This window comes from Pimephales promelas, chromosome 21 (genome assembly GCF_988280905.1).
Source record: "Pimephales promelas chromosome 21, fPimPro1.hap1.1, whole genome shotgun sequence".
NCBI lineage: Eukaryota > Metazoa > Chordata > Actinopteri > Cypriniformes > Leuciscidae > Pimephales > Pimephales promelas.
In genome coordinates, this window is record NC_142789.1 from 22,654,053 (window position 1) to 22,673,545 (window position 19,493).

At 41.6% G+C, this 19,493-nt stretch overlaps 2 protein-coding genes across 6 annotated transcripts in view; one reads left to right on the top strand and one right to left on the bottom strand.

Moving 5' to 3' along the window:
• arhgef10la (Rho guanine nucleotide exchange factor 10 like a) overlaps positions 1 to 12,008 on the bottom strand; it is a 110,910-nt gene extending 98,902 nt beyond the window's left edge. For 2 of the 4 annotated variants that reach the window (XM_089125167.1, XM_089125164.1), the window contains exons 1-4: positions 11,888 to 12,005; positions 7,600 to 8,066; positions 866 to 1,123; positions 47 to 68 (exon numbers count right to left, since the gene is read on the bottom strand). In XM_089125167.1, coding sequence (XP_088981293.1) covers positions 47 to 68; positions 866 to 1,118 — 275 coding nt within the window. In that variant the 5' untranslated portion in view covers positions 1,119 to 1,123; positions 7,600 to 8,066; positions 11,888 to 12,005. Of the gene's footprint in view, positions 1 to 46; positions 69 to 865; positions 1,124 to 7,599; positions 8,067 to 10,348; positions 10,498 to 11,887 lie in introns of those variants that run through there. The other 2 variants (XM_089125165.1, XM_089125166.1) reach the window with 2 other exon arrangements.
• A 453-nt stretch (positions 12,009 to 12,461) lies between these two features.
• On the top strand, positions 12,462 to 18,125 carry LOC120480274 (uncharacterized). Of its 2 annotated transcripts, XM_089124939.1 has the most exons (4): positions 12,462 to 12,589; positions 12,695 to 12,744; positions 12,827 to 15,821; positions 15,867 to 18,125. In XM_089124939.1, exons 1-4 carry the CDS (start codon positions 12,561 to 12,563, stop codon positions 18,067 to 18,069), a joined length of 5,277 nt encoding a protein of 1,758 aa, XP_088981065.1. In that variant the 5' UTR covers positions 12,462 to 12,560; the 3' UTR covers positions 18,070 to 18,125. The 2 variants fall into 2 exon arrangements, with proteins under 2 accessions (XP_088981065.1, XP_039529241.2); XM_039673307.2 differs by having other exon boundaries at positions 12,827 to 18,125.
• The last annotated feature ends 1,368 nt before the right edge of the window (positions 18,126 to 19,493 follow it).

Here is a 19,493-nt window from a genome sequence, read left to right on the forward strand (position 1 = left end):
TTTTTTTTATTATTTTTTTTTACAAAAGACTAATTTTGTAACTTACCTTTTGTTGGTGGTTGACAAATCTGAAAAGAAATTAAAAGGTGGGGGAAAATGTAATCTTGCAAAGTCAACTAGTTTAATTGGCATAACCTTTACACTGAACAGGTTTATGTCCTAAAATTGTAGGCCATCTATGACAAATCATTGCAGTATTTTTTTCAAACTCAAAGAATTTACCCAAAAATGAAAATGACCCCATGATTTATTTACTCAAGTCATCCTAAGTGTAAAAAATTTTCTTTTTTCAATTGCAGTTATATATACAAATATCCTGGGTCTTCCCAGCTTTATAATTGCAATGAATGGGAAATGAGACTTTGAAGCCCAAAAAAGTGCATCCATAATGTATTGATGAATGTGGAAATGCAGTGGATAAAACAAAACCCTAGTAATTTTTAAAGAGATAAGTAAGAGGAGCATGAGTTTGTTGCCCAGCCCTATTTGTTTGAACCATTGGAGGCCTACATCTTATTTTATACATTGTGTCAAGGGTTATTCTTTTGGCATAAGTTGACTTGTCTAGGCTTCACTTCAGAAGCCCTTAACTCCGTATGGAGTACTTATATAATGGATGTATGCACTTTTTTGGGCTTCAAACTCGAATTTTCCATTCACTGCCGTTAAAAAGCTTGCAAGATCCAAGACAACTCAGATTCTATACGTCTGAAAGAAGAAAGTCATATACACCTAGAATTGTTTGGGGGTGAGTAAATCATGGGGTTCACCGTTTTGGGTGAACTATCACTTTAATTCACAGTAACAAACAAGTTCTGCGGTGAATATTTAAGATGTGTAGTAATGACTGAAAAAACAAACTTACTAGTGCTATGAGAACTGGTACACTCTCGACCAGCAGGGGAAACTGTAGTGATGGCCTGAGATAGATCTGCATGTTTTTCCTGAGTTTCATTCCATTTGCTTGAATGTATCTTAAGCTCACTGCATTTGCCTGATGTCTCATCTCCAGAGGCAGTCTTGCCCTTTTCAATATCATCTTCAAATCCAAATTTCTCTCTCTGATCTTCGTTCTCCACATCCTCCTCCAGCTGCTGGTTAGATGAACCTTTGGACATAGGCTCTGCAAAACAAGGGTCAAGTGTTATTCTGTACATCATGCTATATAAATTTTGAGGCAGCATCTCATTACTGACTGAATGTGGTACAAAGTCCAGTCATTTATTCATTTACCAAATGTTATGCAAAGTTACTTATGATTGAGGAATGATACAAATGAAATCCAGAACTGTTGCATGGACTGTGCAAAGTGTGGCTGCACAAGGCCTCATTATTTGACAGAGGTGGTGAGTTATCACTCAACATAAAATGAGCACCTCAATGATTTCCGCATTCATTTTAAATGCATATCAAACAAATTATCGAAAGCACTCAGTTATCGTTTTTGTTGGTGTATCTGTTCTGCATTGATTAGTTATGTATCTGTCAAATTTTCCTTAAGCATACTGTATATTGCTTCTGGAAACATATAACAAATGGAAAAATTTACACTGAACAAATTTCACAGACCGTACTGGGTTCAGCTCAAGCCTGAGACTGGGTGGTGGGTGGTAGGAGAGAAGAGAGAGTTCAAATGCCATCAGCCCCACATAGTCAGTACCACAAAAAGCACTTGTTTCATTATGAGTGCTACAGTGTTTTGTGTAGGGAGCTTAAACTTGTGAAAATGGAAATGTGGTAGAGTATGTAGAAAGTCAAATAACAATGCAATATGAGTTATTATAACTTTGAATTTGATTATATTGAAATAAATGCTTACGTTATTTAAAGCTTTTGCAAGCCAGTCAACTCATTAGTGTTACTTGATTTAATTATAAAAATTGAAATGTATTTCAGCATTCAACCTCCACAGTCTACTACAGGTTTTAATAGTGCTTTGTGTTTTAAAAAGGATTTATGGACCGCTTTGAACTTCTGGATATATGGAGGGAAAAATGTCCTTCTAAAATATCATATACATGGCAAAATAAATTAGGCTCTTTTCAGTCCTGTATTGATTTTACGTTAGTTTCCAAACAAGGTTAGTTTCCATACTTTTTCTTGACAATTTGCACCTAAATGTCTTCTTAAAAATGATTACAAAATTTCAACTTAAATTTTTGGCTAAGCATCCTTAAAAAAGTAAAAGACTCTATTATAGATAAAAATCTCAGAATGTTTTTTTTTTTTTATCGGGACGCATGTCTAAAATTGTTAGATTAGTATTAGATATGATTGATTATTCAGACACAATTGTAGATGAAAGCTTTTCTAAAGCATTTGATTCTGTTGAACATCATTTTCTTTTTCATGCATTAGAAAACTTTGGTTTTGGTCCTTTTTTATCAAAGCAGTTCAATCACTTAATGCAAACAGTAACTGTTCAGTCAAATTGAACACAAGCTCATAAACCAGATTTAATTTTGCAACGTGGAATTAGACAAGGCCGCCAGATTTCACCATATTTATTTTTATAACCTGGACAATTGCTTCCCATTCATCTGTGCAGGGCATTGATATTGCAGACAGGCAGATTATACTGAGTCAACTTGCGGATGAAACATTGTTTTTGTTATTTTTTACCTCATCAGCATGCTTAATATGTCACTAATGGCATTAGGCAGGCTTACTTGAAAATTCAATATTCAAAAATTAATTATATGTATTGTATATGATGCACATCTTCACTTTGAGTCAAGATCTGGGTTTCTGATACATTTGCCTATAGTATTCTAAAAGTGAATCAGTTACAAAACGTATATGGAGACTGCATTACTCCAAACATGTTTTACAGAAACACTATTCGTGCCCATTCTGTTGTCCTTCTGTCCCTTACAGTGGACCATAAACACAGTTTCTCCAGCAAACCCACTTCATGTTAGATCACACACAATGGCACCCTTGTGATCAGACAAGAGTGCCATGATGCATTCATCACTGAGGAATCCCTGACTGTTTGTTAGATCACAAGTCAAAAGGTCAGTCAGTGGTATGTGATGTGTGAAATGGTGGGACCAAGCACTGATGGAGAGAAAGGATTTTCTGTCTCCAATATCCATTCCTCTATGACATGTAGGCCTATGACATGCCATCTCAACCAATGAGAGCCACAAAACATGCATGTCATGGCGATGTTGTTTGCTGATGGCATCACAAGTGTGCACAGTCAACCCCTTCATTAGGGACTATCCTGAGCTGTGATGTCCAAGACAGCAGATATGGGTGAATATGTTTATTTCACACTTTCATTAGTCCTGGAAATATACTAGGCACTGGTAAAACATTTACAATAATATAATGAATTTTGCGGATATATGTTGCTTTCAGGAATTCTTATTTGGCAAAAATACAGCTAATTTGGAATGGCAGTAAATGGCTTGCAGATGCTGTAGTTACAGCAAAACAGCCAGACCTTTACCCCTTGGTCTCAACACACCAGTATCATGAACATTTGCATGGAGGACCTTAAATTATTTATTTATTTATCAAGCTCATACACACAAAAAATGCTTGCTTATATTTTTATAAAGCAGACCGAACTGGTTTGTTCTTGCAATACAGCATTACAATTGACATGATGCTGACAGCGCAGTAAAGGCCAGTCTGACTCAATACTCAAAACACAGAGCTTGGATGTCCAAAACCAATGTCAGTTGTGCTCTATGTGGGGGGAATGTGTCAGGAAGAAGTCCCATAGAAGAGAAACTTTAAAAGAGATCTCAGTTGTTTTAGCAACGAGTTAAAATGACCAATTGGAGATTCATCGTAATTTCTTTAGGCAAAGCATCAAAGGCTAAATTAATATTAAAACACACGTAAGAACTCATGAAGAAGTCTACAATATTTTGAAAAAGAAACCAATAAAATGTTCCTCGGGGGGCATTGCGTTTTTTACCAGGACTTTGTAAGAATAGTGCCTATAGCTGTTTGTCTGTTCATGTAAAGCTTTCATTCTCTTGAAAATTGTTGCATCCAAGATGTTATAATAAACTTTTTCTATGTACATTTCAGATAAAAGCTCCCTTCCTCTTGATGTATCTCTTCAGTCCCAAAGACATTACACAATATTGAAGTTGTCAACACATTTTCAAAGTAAAGTATCATTTTAATTTCACATTAAAATAACAATAAACATATAATTTACTGTGTAAAATGATTCAATATAAAACTGAAATGCTGACCTTTACATTTTAGCTATGATTAGGCCTACAATAGGACCCAAATACTGTAACTGCTCATGTTTACATCTGCCTAATTTGCCGAGCTTCAACTACAGTAAGTGAAAGATAAATTTTAACCCTATAAAAGCCAAATGTACTCCATCATATTATACAAGACCTCCACATCAACTTGATCATTATGAAAAACCTACAATCTATACATATTTTCTGCCCCCTGGTGTCATTCCCAATATGGCGCCCTTTGTGTCACGATGCACACGTCTTCTAACAGCAACATAACATTACAGAGAATATATGTTGTAATTTATTTATTTTCAAGAAGAATATCAGCTAGATTGAAGCAACTTGCATATTCATATTTATTTTTTTTAACTCATTAAGTCGCAACCCACCAGTTGACAACTACCGGTTCATGCTTTATAAAACTATGGCGAGGGCAGTGTATCAATCAACACAACGAGGAGACTTCCCTTTCCACTTCTTATCAGTGTCCCATGCGTCCATCTCATGAAGTAGTCGGAGTTATCTAAACACAGCTCAGAAATATGCCGCACTGTGATACAGATTGATGATGTCATCCTTGCCCACAGGGTATTAAACCGCCATATGTGATTCATCAAGATGAATGAATGCACTGCATAATCTTAAAATGTGTAAAATTTTAAGTGTGTTGCTACAGTATGTATGTATTTTTTTTGCAAGTATATTTACGTTGCACAATCTGCTTTTCAATTTTATCTGACAGACAAAAAAAGGATGGATGTATTTGCAGTAACATCAGTGCATTCTTACTTAATTGCAGGTTCCATGGAAACAGCACCTACTTCTACTTAAACCGTGGAATGGCTGTGTACACACCTCTACATGTCCTCTATTGTAACAAACGCACATCCTTGAAATGTGCCACCTCAGCAATGGCTGATTTTGCAGACCACAGACATCCAAGTATGCATTATTCATCCTTGGGGTTGTCTGTAATGCACTTTTCCAAATTAACATCAAAGATGACATGGAATGAAAATGAATCTATTTCCTAAATGCATGTTAAAGATCTTGCTGTGAACAATTTATTCGTGTCCATGAATATATATATATATATATATATATATATATATTATTAACAGTTTGACCTCATACTTTTAAATTAAGTCACATTAATTTATATAGTGTTTTGTACAACAGAGATTGTTTAAAAGCAGATATAGTACATTAATAAACAGGAAAATAACAGTGTAAATGTTGTAAATTTAATCAATTATGAAATAAATGTAGTTTCAGCTTTAAATCAGCTCTGCAGAAGATAATAGTGTCATTATTCTGTTCATTTTTTTTTAGTGTTGTTTCAATTCAGTTCAATAACAGTGTCGATGTAGCTGTGAGAGGAAGGGCATCCGACGTAAAACCCGTGCCAAATCTTGTGTGTGTGAAGCGGACCCTGGACTCCAAGCGGGAATAACGTAGAAAGAGAGAGAAAGAGAGAAAAGTGTCGATGTACCAGCTCAATTTTGTTCCCAGAGAGCAACATTGTGTCAACTTAAACCGGCCCACATCTGTGAGCCGACTCTATGTTGCTGTCTGGGTTCTTATCTATCCAATATAGTGTCAGAGCATTTAAATCGATAATATTACTGAATATGAATTGTCATTTAAAAAGTCATAACTGGACCAGTGGAAATGACAGACATCTCTGTGATGATGTGTGCAAGACTTCTCCAATCATTCAGTCAGCTTAAACTCCACCAGTTCAAGCACGTTCATTTGCCTCCACTTCTGAGAGAAACGGTCACATCTCAAAATCCAATCGACAATCTGTGCATAGAACTAAGTACTTTCCCTAAATTGTTTCTTTTTCAATAATCTGTTGCCTGTAACTTGGATCTATGTCACAATACAGAGGAAAAGATCGGGCACCACAATAAAATGTAGTGTCAACGTAAGGCATGGAATTCCATTGGCCACCTGGTAATAGTGATGCCAAAACATAAAAACTCAACAACAAAGAGAGTCATGTAACAGGTCATTGTTCACTCAGATTGTTCATTCACATCCTGAACCTTCAAAGCATGATGTGGTTTGGCATGCACAGATCTATTCCATTCTGCCTTTACATCAATTGAAAGAATCACATAAAAAGCTCAAGCTCCTCTTTCACCGTCTAAACAAACAGTAGTGTTTTATTTCTCTCGTGCTGTTGTGTAATGTGTTCTAAAAGTCTTCATACAACACCTTTCACTTTTTAAGGAGCTCACATGCCCCAGGGAGCCAGGCAGGGTCCTTCAAATTATGACATGCTAACATGTGGATGGAGCTCCCTCTACCCAATATTCAGTATCACATCCGCTAGGAGGCCTTTGTCATCCCAGAGGGCCCAAAAAGCCCCAGCTGTGTCCCTTCGGATTGGAGAGACCACTGACAGGGTATGTTTGTACTGCGGCTCTCTCTCTCGGACATGCACGGACTGCTAATGATGCTGAACTGTCAATGGGAGAAAAGGAGGGAAATGGAACACTGCCCATTTTTAAACCATCTAATTCTGGAAATGCAAAAGGAAGTCAGTATTGACTGGCAGCTAGATGCAGATTAGGAGTTCCAGGATTGTGACGACCCTCAGTACTACACGACGTGTGATTGTGGAATTTACACAGCAATTAGTCCATGAAAAAAAATATATCTCTAATTCAGATATGTGGTTGGACAATAATTCCTGGTTTGTGTTTACCACCTCAGAGTTGATTCGAAGTTCTGCTGGATAACACTGGGCTAAGGGAATTGTTCACCCTAAAAAAAATAACATTTTATCATTTACTGTACTTACTTTATCATTTACTTGTGCTGTACTTGACTTGTACTCTGTTAAACACAGAAATATATATATATATATATATATATATCGAAATTGCCTCAGCACTCGACCCAACTGATATTTTTCAAGATATCATCTTTTGTGATAAAATTGTTGAAGTTGTGAACAAAACAAAGATTATTGGAGTATATTTTACAGGAAAATACTATTTCAGTTTTTCTACTTAAAAATGTCTCATCTAATTCAATGTGAAAGTTTCTACGCTATGGTTTTTCAGGACAAGTTTTGGAACGGCATTAGGGCGAGTAAATGATGACAGGGTTATCTATTGCTTTAACTGTCTGTGAGAGGGTATCTTTGGGTTGAGTGAGTTTTGTAAGACCCCTCTGTTCCCCAGTGAGCCACTGAAATAAGGAAGAGTGCACACCCTCTTTCTCTTCTCCTACCCCCACTCTATAGAAAACACCCATTTTCATGGTCCCCATGCCTTTGTTGCATGAAAGGGGAGCAAACTTAAGAGTGTTAGTGTGTGAGAGAAAATGTCACATTGATAGACCAATAAACAGAACAACTCACCTTTTTGTCCTCAGTAGTACTACCACAGGAAAGCTTCAGCACCTCCCAAGAGTGACTTTAATCCCAACAACCTCCCATGCACTTCCTGCTATGAAATCAGCTGTCTCCTTGAACACATCCTCATCCTCTGTTTATCTGCTGCTGTTGGACTGAGGCCTCTGAGAGGGCGGCAAGAACTGCTGTTTACTTTCCCACAGGCAGCAAGTTCCCGACTCTGCGCACTAACCGCTCCACTCCTCCTTGCTTTCGTAGGCTAAATGAGCCCCCCTCTTCCCCCGGCCTCTGTCGCTCCCGTCTTTTCTTTCGCTCCTTCACTCCCCTGCTGTTGTGCAGGCTCTTCTGAACAAGCATAATAGCTGTTAAGCTCCACCAATGGCTGAGCTGCCGACAGACTTGTCATCCAATTAAAGTCAGGCTAGTTGGTCATGGGGCAGAGTCTAGAGGGGAGAAAAAAGAGTAAGACAAGCCTGGAGAAGGAGGGAGGGAGGGAGAGAGAGAGAAAGACAGAAAGAGAGACAGGGATTACAGCATCTCCAAGCTGTGCAAAAGTGGACTAAATAGTATTAACCATGCTGGTGATCATTCAGTATTGTGCAGTGATGGCATTCAAACATATCTCTTTAATTAATTTTTGTCAGATTTGAAGAAAATCTAATTTCTATCCTTCTATAAATTTATATAAATTATATAAAAATCCACATTTTCAACACAGTACCAACAAATGTATCAATGACCAAGAAATTAGCTCGTCTTGGCAATTGGCTCGTCTTGGCTCTCGCATCCTTCAGACTTTAATGTGAGGGCATGCATTTATAATGCAAAAGCCCTCTAAAACACCAAAAGCACAAACCTATTTTAAAGTCGTTGTTGTTTTTCATAAGCAAATACTAAATTAAGAATAATGTATGACTTCACTTGATGCAATAACCTCAATATTCCTCAAGACAGACGCTTTTTTGAGTAGCGAGACGTCAGACGCACATCCGTTTACTAATCCAATCAATGTCAAGATGCAGCCCACATAGATGATGACGACAGGACGCACGTATGTCGCGTAAAGTTCTTTAGTGCACTCGCTAAATTGCAGTGTGAAACCAGACCAAAACTTTCTGAAAGTATAAAATGTATCAAAACGTGAACTTTGGTTCGGACCTTGGTGCGGATTTTCAGGTGTGAATACGCCCTGAGTGTATGGAGTTGCAGGATCTTGAAAGCATGTATGGGCTGGACAGATTGCACCACAGACTCATAGCTTGAAGAAAGTGATACATTACTGGGTTGCTCCAGAGGTTGGGAACCAAGACTGGAACAAGACCCATGACTTGACTGCTCTGACATAGGAAAGAGCTGGAATCCAGGCTGCTGGGACACAGATTGGTAGCACATTTGTGCTGACTGGTGGCCACTGGATTGGGACAGAGACTGGTAGCTGGGCTGTCCTGGTTGTTGGCCACAGGCTGGTCACTGGCTACTATTAATACTGAACAGAAAGACAGCACACAAAACACTTTTTGGGATGAATTAAAATACATTATTTTTGTATTGAGAATACATTTTTGCATTTAAGGGAGCAGTATATGTGCTGCCTGTTCAAAAGTCTTGTAGCATTGATTTGGTCAAGCAGCTGTATATATATTTTTAAAATATATATTGTATATATATATTTATATTAAAATCTAATTAATTCAATGATAACAGTTTTTCCCCCTCACAAATTTGCATGGCTTTTGGCTTTATGTTGTGTCAATAATGTACAGTTCTGTTTAGAGCTTTAGGAGGTATATTTATTATCTGCAGTTCTCAAATGCAAAAATACAGATATGTTTCGTCTTTATTGAAATTGTGTAAAAAAAAAAAAAAAAAACTGGAGCAAAGTGCTGGTAATTTTAGTCCAGATTTGTTATGAGAAAATACATGCCAACAGAAAAATCTAGCAGGACTATTCCTGTGAGTTTTCCTGTGGTGAGAGCTGTTTTCAGATGAGACCCTCATCTGCTGAATGGGCATTTTTATTACAGAGATGTCAACACTGTGCTCTTTATGGACTTATGGGGTGTGTCAGTCTGACTCAGGGGTGATTAATCTGACTCCAGTGAGCCCTAGCCACATTTAATATATGGCATGTTTATGAAAGTATAATAAATAAATACTGTGTAGCTGACTGGATCCATTTTTGGGATAACGAACATGGTGACTGGTGTGCCCACCCCTGTTTTAACATCAGACAATGCATTGAGGACTATAGCATTATGAGGTACTGAATTATACCTGGTGTCAAAACATGTTTTAGGTGATCTATTTACATGTGTCCAAAACGTGTCTGTGATCAGATTTCGATCTCTGATTTCATCATTTTTACGAGCACATCATGCATGTCGGTGTGTTACTGTTCTTTGTGCATTGTTTTTCTAAGTATACTTCAATTCTAATCGAACCACGAGCATGATATCTACTTTTTCCAAATGTTTGGACTGCAAGGTTATTTTTGTTTAAAGCTGCATGTAGATGCAGTAGATGATTGTAGATGATTAGTAGATGATTGAGCAGTAAGTAGGTGGTCCTTCGCTAATGTAGTGGGAGGAAAATTTATGTTCATGAAAAAGGCGACCAATAAGGAATATTAATATTTGCATTTGATCATTTAGCAGACACTTTTATCCAAAACGACTTACAAATTGGGAGTACACAAATCAACGTACACAGAGCAACGCCATAACGGGTAAAGGGAGGTTATGAGGGATAGACTTACCAGGTTTTCAATCACCTGTGTAAATTGCTGCAATCTCATATCACAGCTCATGTTGTCTGGAGTTTGGTTCACTGAAATTTCTTGGAAAGATTTTGCAGTGTTTCAACAGCAGAGCATTGCAAAATCACATTAAATAACAGTACAACCCACCGAAGAGATGTGCCTATCCCTCACAGCCTCACTTTCATTCCCTATAAAAATCAAAGAAACTGCTGTGAATGATGCGACTGTCCCAGTTGAGACGCTCATCTGAGGTGATGCGTGCTGTAGTAGCACCGTCATATCTGACTATAACATGACATATAGCCTATAACACGCTCTCACACGATTATTTTTTAGCATTTTTGGGAGGAGTAAAATTTAAATACATGGTTTCAACAACCAGATTCCAGATCAAGCCAAGAGCCTGAGAGATGAGATCTATTGTCACCGGAATGGGCCACGGGGCTATCTGTGACAGCTGCGTAAGCTCCGGGAACCAAGTCTGATTCTCCCAACGTGGGGCTATGAGGAGCACCGAGTGGCGCGTTTCCCTGATTCTTTTTATTACCTGTGGCAACAGTGAGACAGGTGGGAAGGCGTAAAAGCAGGCGGCTGGGGCCAGTTTTGGGCCAGCGCGTCCTCGCTCTTCAAATTATATCAAAATTTGACATAATATTATAAAATCTGGATAAGAATTGCAATAGTAAACATTTATGCATTTCCAACAAATTAATGATGTAAACATCATGAGAAAAATGACGAACCTTTCTCAATCTGCGTTCATCTGTACTTGTGTCCTTGCGTTCTTATGAAACGTCATCTTTGTGGCCCAAGTACCAATACACAAGTTTGCATTTTGGCAAGAATGGTAAAAAATCCCGGATGTGTAACTCGGTACCAAAATGTGCGGTTGGTAACTTAAGAGAACTTGACGGCAGAAATATCCCAGGAATTCAAAATGGAGGCAAAAACAAACGTTTTGCATTTATAACATTAATTTTGTTTAGCGTGTATATATATATATATATATATATATATATATATATGTCCATATAACCATACAATATTCAAGCACTCATCGGATTCAGGACCACGGTCACATGTCTCTCTACTACATTCTAAATGATCTTTTTAACTAAATTACCACATGAAATGTGAATTAACCAAAGTTATCAAATGACATTTTAATAGTTCTTTTTAAATGAGTTCTCACATAACACTAACTTTTAACAATATTCTTTGTATCAGCATAAAATTAACTCACCCTTAGTGTGAGTTAATGTGATCAATACACAATAAACCTTAAAACAAAAATAACAAAACATATTCTTTGTTTGCATGAAACTCTTTGACAACATACTTATACAAAACGTATCTTTTACTCATAAAAAACAGTAACATAACGAAATATATTATCAACATATATTACTGTTTTTATGAGTAAAAGATACGTTTTGTATGAGTATGTTGTCAAAGAGTTTCATGCTAACTCAGAAGATGTTTTGTTATATTATCAACATATGTTAAAGTTTACATTGCTTTGTGAGTGGCAATTACCTTAAAAAGGGAAAAGTAACGGGGGAAGGTTGAGGAAACACACGCGACTCTCGCCTCCACTTGTCTGTATTGAATGAGGAAGAGAACTTTCCCCCTACTGGAGACCCAAGGCATTACCAACACATCGACGAATAATCGACCCACCAGACAAGGATCAGCATTCTCTGCATTCCACTTCTTATTCGTTGACTAGTTTTAAACAGTAACAAAACGTAATTCACATTAATATAACAGACTATTGTAAATGAAATGTCCTGAAAATGGAATATTATAGCACTGTAATAGTCTTCAAAATTATTAACGTATCAAATAGATTACTTGTTAATATGGTCACATACCACTTGTCACACTAACAATTATTTCCACTTCAAATAGAATAATAATCAATGCTCATAAAAATGTTTTAAATTGTGTGCTTTCTGTTAATTAATTATAGTATATAAAAATAAATATTATGAATGAAACGATAGTTGTCATGATCAGAGTTGTGACACCTGAACCTGCTAATTAGGGATTAGATGTTCCCATGACAACTGATTGTCAGGAAACAATTCATAAATGGTAGTTGATGGCACTATAAAAAGCCCAGTTCAGAAACACTAACATGTGTTGGGGAGAAAGTATGGTTTTATAATTTTATAGTGGTTTTGCTGAGTTGTGTTTTTGGCTGGCTATGGAGGGTACTACCATCCGACTCTTAAGGTATGCTGATAAATTGATGTATTTGGCATTTGTTTTTGTTTTGTTTTTTGTATTTGGCATTTAACACTGGCATTTTTCTAAAAGTTTTTTTTTTTTTTTTCACAGTTTTTCTTTGGCACTTCTCAGTCTTCGTGTCTGTAGCCATATTGGAAGTGGTAAGGTTTATCCAGCAAAATTCTATAATTCAGGTTTGCTAACACGTCTATTTGACTTGCATCCTTTTTTTCTTGTTTCTAGTTGATGGTTTTGTTAAGAGTGTACGTTATCCTGTATACAATGAGGCTGTTTTCCCTGTGAAGGATGATGTGAAATCACAAAGTTTCTACAGCATCCAACAGGCCCGCTATCAGCCTGTGTCCGGGCCTAGTGGCCTCCAGTTAGCACAAACCAGCTCACAATCTGTGTACCAATCCAGCAGTCAACAGCCAGCCCAATCTGACTCTCAGTCTGTGGTTAATCCTGGTGGTGTGCAGTCAGCTCAAGCTCACTACCACTCTTTGTCCAGGCCCAGTGGCCTGCAGTCAGCAAAAGCCTCTTACCAGTCTGTCTCATGGCCCATTGATCTGCTGTCAGCACAAGCCAACTCACAGTCTGGGGAACAGTCCAGTCGCCTGCACTTGGCACAAGCTAGATACCAGTCTGTGGTCCGGCCTAGTGGTCAACATCCAGGACAGGCCCGATACCAGCCTAGTGGCCTGCAGTCTCCACAATCCCGCTCTCAGTCCATGTCCAAGCCCAGTGGCCTGCAGTCTGCACAATCCAGCTCACAGTTTGTAGACCAGTCCAGTGGCTTGCAGTCAGCACCAGCTAGATACCAACAACTAGGACAGGACTGTTACCAATCTGTGTCCCGAACCAGTGGACTGCAGTCAGCACATACCCGCTACCCTTCTATGTCCTGGCCTATTAGCCTGCAATCTGCGCAATTCAGGTCACAGTTCGTGGACAAGTCCAGCTTTCAACAACCAGCACAAGCCAGCTCTCAGTCTGTGGACCAGTCCAGCATCCAACAGCCAGCTGAATCTAGTTCACAGTCTGTCGACCAGTCCAGCAACAACCAACCAGCCCAATATATCTCCCAGTTGGATCAGTCCAGTGGCCTGCAGTTAGCACAAGCTAGATACCAGTCTATGGTCTGGCCTAGTGGCCAACAACCAGGACAGGCCCGCTTCCAGTCTGTGGTTCATCCTGGTGGTGTGCAGTCAGCACAAGCTCGCTACCACTCTTCATCCAGGCCCACTGGCCTGCAGTCAGCAAAAGCCTCTTACCAGTCTGTCTCTCAGCCCATTGGTCTGCTGTCAGCACAAGCCAGCTCACAATCTGGGGAACAGTCCAGTCGCCTGCAGTTAGCACCAGCTAGATACCAGTCTGTGGTCTGGCCTAGTGGCCAACAACCTGGACAGGCCCGCTACCAGTCTGTGTCCCAGACCAGTGGACCGCAGTCTGCACATTCCCGCTACCCTTCTGTGTCCTGGCCTGTTAGCCTGCAGTCTGCACAAGTCAGCACACAGTCTGTGGACCAGTCCAGCATTCAACAACCAGCACAAGCGAGCTCTCAGTCTGTGGACCAGTCCAGCATCCAACATCCAGCTCCAGCTGAATCTAGCTCGCAGTCTGTGGACCAGTCCAGTGGCCTATCGTCAGCAGAAGCCAGCTTTCAGACTGTGGACCAGTCCAGCGTCCAACAGCCAACTGAATCTAGCTCGCAGTCTGTTGACCAGTCCAGTGGCCTATCGTCAGCACAAGCCAGTTCGCAGACTGTGGACCAGTCCAGCGTTCAACAGCCAACTGAATATAGCTTGCAGTCTGTGGACCAATCCAGCATCCAACAGCCAACTGAATCTAGCTTGCAGTCTGTGGACCAGTCCAGTGGCCTATTGTCAGCACAGGCTAGCTCACCGTCTGTGGACCAGTCCAGCATCCAACAGCCAGCTGAAAATAGCTTGCAGTCTGTGGACCAGTCCAGTGGCCTATTGTCAGCACAAGCTAGCTCACCGTCTGTGGACCAGTCCAGCATCCAACAGCCAGCTGAATCTAGCTTGCAGTCTGTGGACCAATCGAGTGGTCTGTCAGCACAAGCCAGCTCACAGTATGTGGACCAGTCCAGCATCCAACAACCAACTGAATCTAGCTCACAGTCTGTGGACCAGTCCAGCAACAACCAACCAGCCCAACCCGTCTCCCAGTCGGTGGATCAGTCCAGTGGCCTGCCGTTGGCACAAGCTAGATACCAGTCTGTGGTTTGGCCTGCTGGTCAACATCCAGCACAAGCTCACTACCAGTCTGTGTCCCAGCCCAGTGGCCTGCAGTTAGCACAAGCTAGATACCAGTCTGTGGTCTGGCCTAGTGGCCAACAACCAGGACAGGCCCACTTCCAGTCTGTGGTTCATCCTGGTGGTGTGCAATCAGCACAAGCTCGCTACCACTCTTCATCCAGGCCCACTGGCCTGCAGTCAGCGCAAGCCTCTTACCAGTCCGTCTCACAGCCCATTGGTCTGCTGTCAGCACAAGCCAGCTCACAATCTGGAGAACAGTCCAGTCGCCTGCACTTGGCACAAGCTAGATACCAGTCTGTGGTCTGGCCTAGTGGTCAACATCCAGGACAGGCCCGATACCAGCCTAGTGGCCTGCAATCTGCACAATCCAGCTCAAAGACTGTAGAACACTCCAGTGGCTTGCAGTTAGCACCAGCTAGATACCAGTCTGTGCTCTGGCCTAGTGGCCAACAACCAGGACAGGCCCACTACCAGTCTGTGTCCCAGACCAGTGAACTGCAGTCAGCACATTCCCGCTACCCTTCTATGTCCTGGCCTGTCAGCCTGCCGTCTGCACAAGTCAGCTCACAGTCTGTGGACCAGTCCAGCATTCAACAACCAGCACAAGCCACCTCTCAGTCTGTGGACCAGTCCAGCATCCAACAGCCAGCTGAATCTAGCTCACTGTTTGTGGACCATTCCAGTGGCCTATTGTCAGCACAAGCCAGCTCACAGACTGTGGACCAGTCCAGCATCCAACAGCCAGCTGAATCTAGCTCGCTGCCTGTGGACCAGTCCAGTGGCCTATTGTCAGCACAAGTCAGCTCTCAGACTGTGGACCAGTCCAGCATCCAACAGCCAGCTGAATCTAGCTCACTGTCTGTGGACCAGTCCAGTGGCCTATTGTCAGCACAAGCCAGCTCGCAGACTGTGGACCAGTCCAGCATCCAACAGCCAGCGGAATCTAGCTCACTGTCTGTGGACCAGTCCAGTGGCCTGTCAGCACAATCCAGCTCACAGTATGTGGACCAGTCCAGCATCCAACAACCAACTGAATCTAGCACACAGTCTGTGGACCAGTCCAGTGGTCTGTCAGCACAATCCAGCTCACAGTATGTGGACCAGTCCAGCATCCAACAACCAGTCCAATCTAGTTCACAGTCTGTTGACCAGTCCAGCAACAACCAACCAGCCCAACCCATCTCCCAGACAGTGGATCAGTCCAGTGGTCTGCAGTTAACACAAGCTAGATACCAGTCTGTGGTTTGGCCTGCTGGTCAACATCCAGCACATGCTCACTACCAGTCTGTGTCCCAGCCCAGTGGCCTGCCGTTAGCACAAGCCAGATACCAATCTGTGGTCTGGCCTAGTGGCCAACAAGCAGGACAGGCCCACTTCCAGTCTGTGGTCCATCCTGGTGGGATGCAATCAGCACAAGCCTCTTATCAGTCTGTCTCACAGCCCATTAGTCTATCAGCACAAGCACAAGCCAGCTCACAGTCTGGGGAACAGTCCAGTCTCCGACAGTCAGCACAAGCTAGATACCAGTCTGTGGTCTGGCCTAGTGGTCAACATCAAGGACCGGCCCGATACCAGCCTAGTGGCCTGCAATCAGAACAATCCAGCTCAAAGACCGTAGAACACTCCAGTGGCTTGCAGTTAGCACCAGCTAGATACCAGTCTGTGCTCTGGCCTAGTGGCCAACAACCAGGACAGGCCCGCTACCAGTCTGTTTCCCGGACCAGTGGACTGCAGTCAACACATTCCCGCTACCCTTTGGTGTCCTGGCCTGTTAGCCTGCAGTCTGGACAAGTCAGCTCACAGTCCGTGGACCAGTCCAACATCCATCAGCCAGCTGAATCTAGCTCACAGTCTGTGGACCAATCCAGCGTTCAACAGCCAACTGAATCTAGCTCGCAGTTTGTGGAGCAGTCCAATGGCCTGTCGTCAGCACAAGCCAGCTCGCCGTCCGTAGACCAGTCCAGCATCCAACAGCCAACTGAATCTAGCTCGCAGTCTGTGGACCACTCCATCCAACAGCCAGCTGAATCTAGCTCACAGTCTGTGGACCAGTCCAATGGCTTATCGTCAGTACAAGCCAGCTCGCCGTCAGTGGACCAGTCCAGCATCGAGCAGCCAACTGAATCTAGCTCTCAGTCTGTGGACCAGTCCAATGGCCTGTCAACACAAGCCAGTTTACAGTCTGTGGACCAGTCCAGCATCCAACAGCCAGCTGACTCTAGCTCACTGTCTCTGGACCAGTCCAGTGGTCTGTCAGCTCAATCAAGCAGTCAACAGCCAGCCCAATCTAACTCCCAGTCTATGGTTCCTGCTGGTGATGTGCAGTCAGCACAAGCTCGCTACCACTCTGTGTCCAGGCCCAGTGGCCTGCAGTTAGCACAAGCTAGATACCAGTCTGTGGTCTGGCCTAGTGGTCAACTACCGGGACAGGCTCGCTTCCAGTCTGTGGTTCATCCTAGTGGTGTCCAGTCAGCAGAAGCTCGCTACCACTCTTTGTCCAGGCCCAGTGGTCTGCCGTCAGCACAAGCCAGCATACAGTCTCGGGAACAGTCCAGTAGCATGCGGTTAGCACAAGCTAGATACCAGTCTGTGGTCTGGCCAAGTGGTCAACATCCTGCACAGTCCCGCTACCAGACTATTTCCCACCCCAGTGGCCAACATTCAGCACTAGCCCGCTATCAGTCAGTGTCCAAACCCAGTGGCATGCAGTTAGCACAAGCTAGATACCAGTCTGTGGTCCATCCTGGTGGTATGCTGTCAGCACAAGCCCATTACCAGACTGTGAACCAGCCCAGTAGCTTGCAGTCCACCCAAGCCAGGTCACAGATTGTGGACCAGTCAGCACTAGCCCGCTATAATTCTCTGCCCCAGCCCATCAGTCTGCAGCCAGCTCAAGCTCATTACCAGTCTGTTCACCAACCCAGTGGCCATCAGTCAGCACAAAACCATCACAAATCTGTGTCCCAGCAGCCTGTATTCCAGGTCTCTCCTATGTCAGAGCAGTCAAGTTACAGTTATCATTTCAGTCTTGGCTCCCAACCTCTGGAGAAACCCAGTAATGTAGCACTTTCTTCAAGCTCTGAGTCTGTGGTGCAATCTGTCCAGCCTTGCTTTCAAGATCCTACATCTCCATACACTCAGACTACTCAAAACAAGCATCTTTCACCAGGAATATTGAGGTGGCTGCATCAAGTGAAGTCATAGCTGCATACTAATCTAGTATTTACTTTGTTTTGAAAAATAAATCTTTATAAAACGGCTTTGTGGTTTTGGTGTTTACTAGGTGGGGGGAGGTTACAGACTTAACCTCAAGTTTCTACTGGGGAAGTTTGACTTGTATTCTTTTTTTTTTTTTTTTTTTTTTTTTTTTTTTTTTTTGGACGATCTGCTTTCTCTCTTATGCAGTGTTTACACCTGGTGGTAAGATGAGTTTTGGTTGATCAGGTCAAACAAGTGGATGACTCTAATGCAGGTTAAAATGGGGTCTAATATTTTCAGTTTATCCACTTTTTTTAAACAATTTCCAGAGGTAGACAAATGTGTTTGACTGAGGAACCCAAGTGTAGTTTTACACAACCAGCTGTACAGGGAACGAGATAAGAACTCAAAACAGGAGGTCAATAACTAGACTTAAAAATAACTTCTTGAACATGTTTGTGGGTTTAGTGTTTACTGGGTTATGTCTATTCTCACAGTCCATTCTTCAAATAATTTATTGGTCAACATGTCTATTTAACTCCTCAAATTTAATTTTATCAAAATTAAAAAGACCATGAATCTTATTGGAGAGAATTTATTAAAACACATTAAACAAATACACTGAGTACAAAGTGAAATGATGGTAGTTCACTTGTATTTTCCATATTCTTATCTCTGCAGAATAGCAATATTGTTTTGCTCATAGCTGTTTAGAAACCAGGACAAAGTCTGAAGACATCTCACATGCAGTGCGTTCATTGCAACAAAGGTGTCTTGACCAAGGTCTTTTGGTAGCTTTTGAAGCCTAGTATGAACTTGAATGACGAGACTTCTAACATTAGACTGAAGCTTTTTTTTTACATACTTCATACATTCATTTTGGCTTCAGTTTGATTGCATTTAAATGGAGCTCAATATTAATACTGTTATAAAAAGAATAAATGAAATGGTGTAAACTCATCACACAGGATAAAAACAACTTAACTTCACAACACATTTTATGCTGCTGGCTCTCACTTTATAATCTTGGGTTTAAGTTCCCTTGACTCTTGAGGCTGCCTTTGTGTTTCATTGAAATCCTTTGAGGTTTCTCACATGTGGACCCAAACCCCCCCCCCCCCCCCCCCCCCATGAACCCCTTAAGTTATTACTACTGCAAAAGAAACTGTGATCACATTTACAATCAGCCATGACACTTCAGTGCCATTTACATTGATGCTGAGATGCAGAAAACAAACAAAATATCTCATCTACATTAATTAACATGACTACCACAGACTGAAACTGAGTATACGAGTTATTGAAGGAGGTTTCTACTGCGATTGAAATGGCCCATAGGAGATCTCGTCTCTATGGTCACATCCGTTCTCCATATAAAGTGCGCTGCTTAAAACACAGTTACACAAGGCATATCATTTCAGATTAAAAAA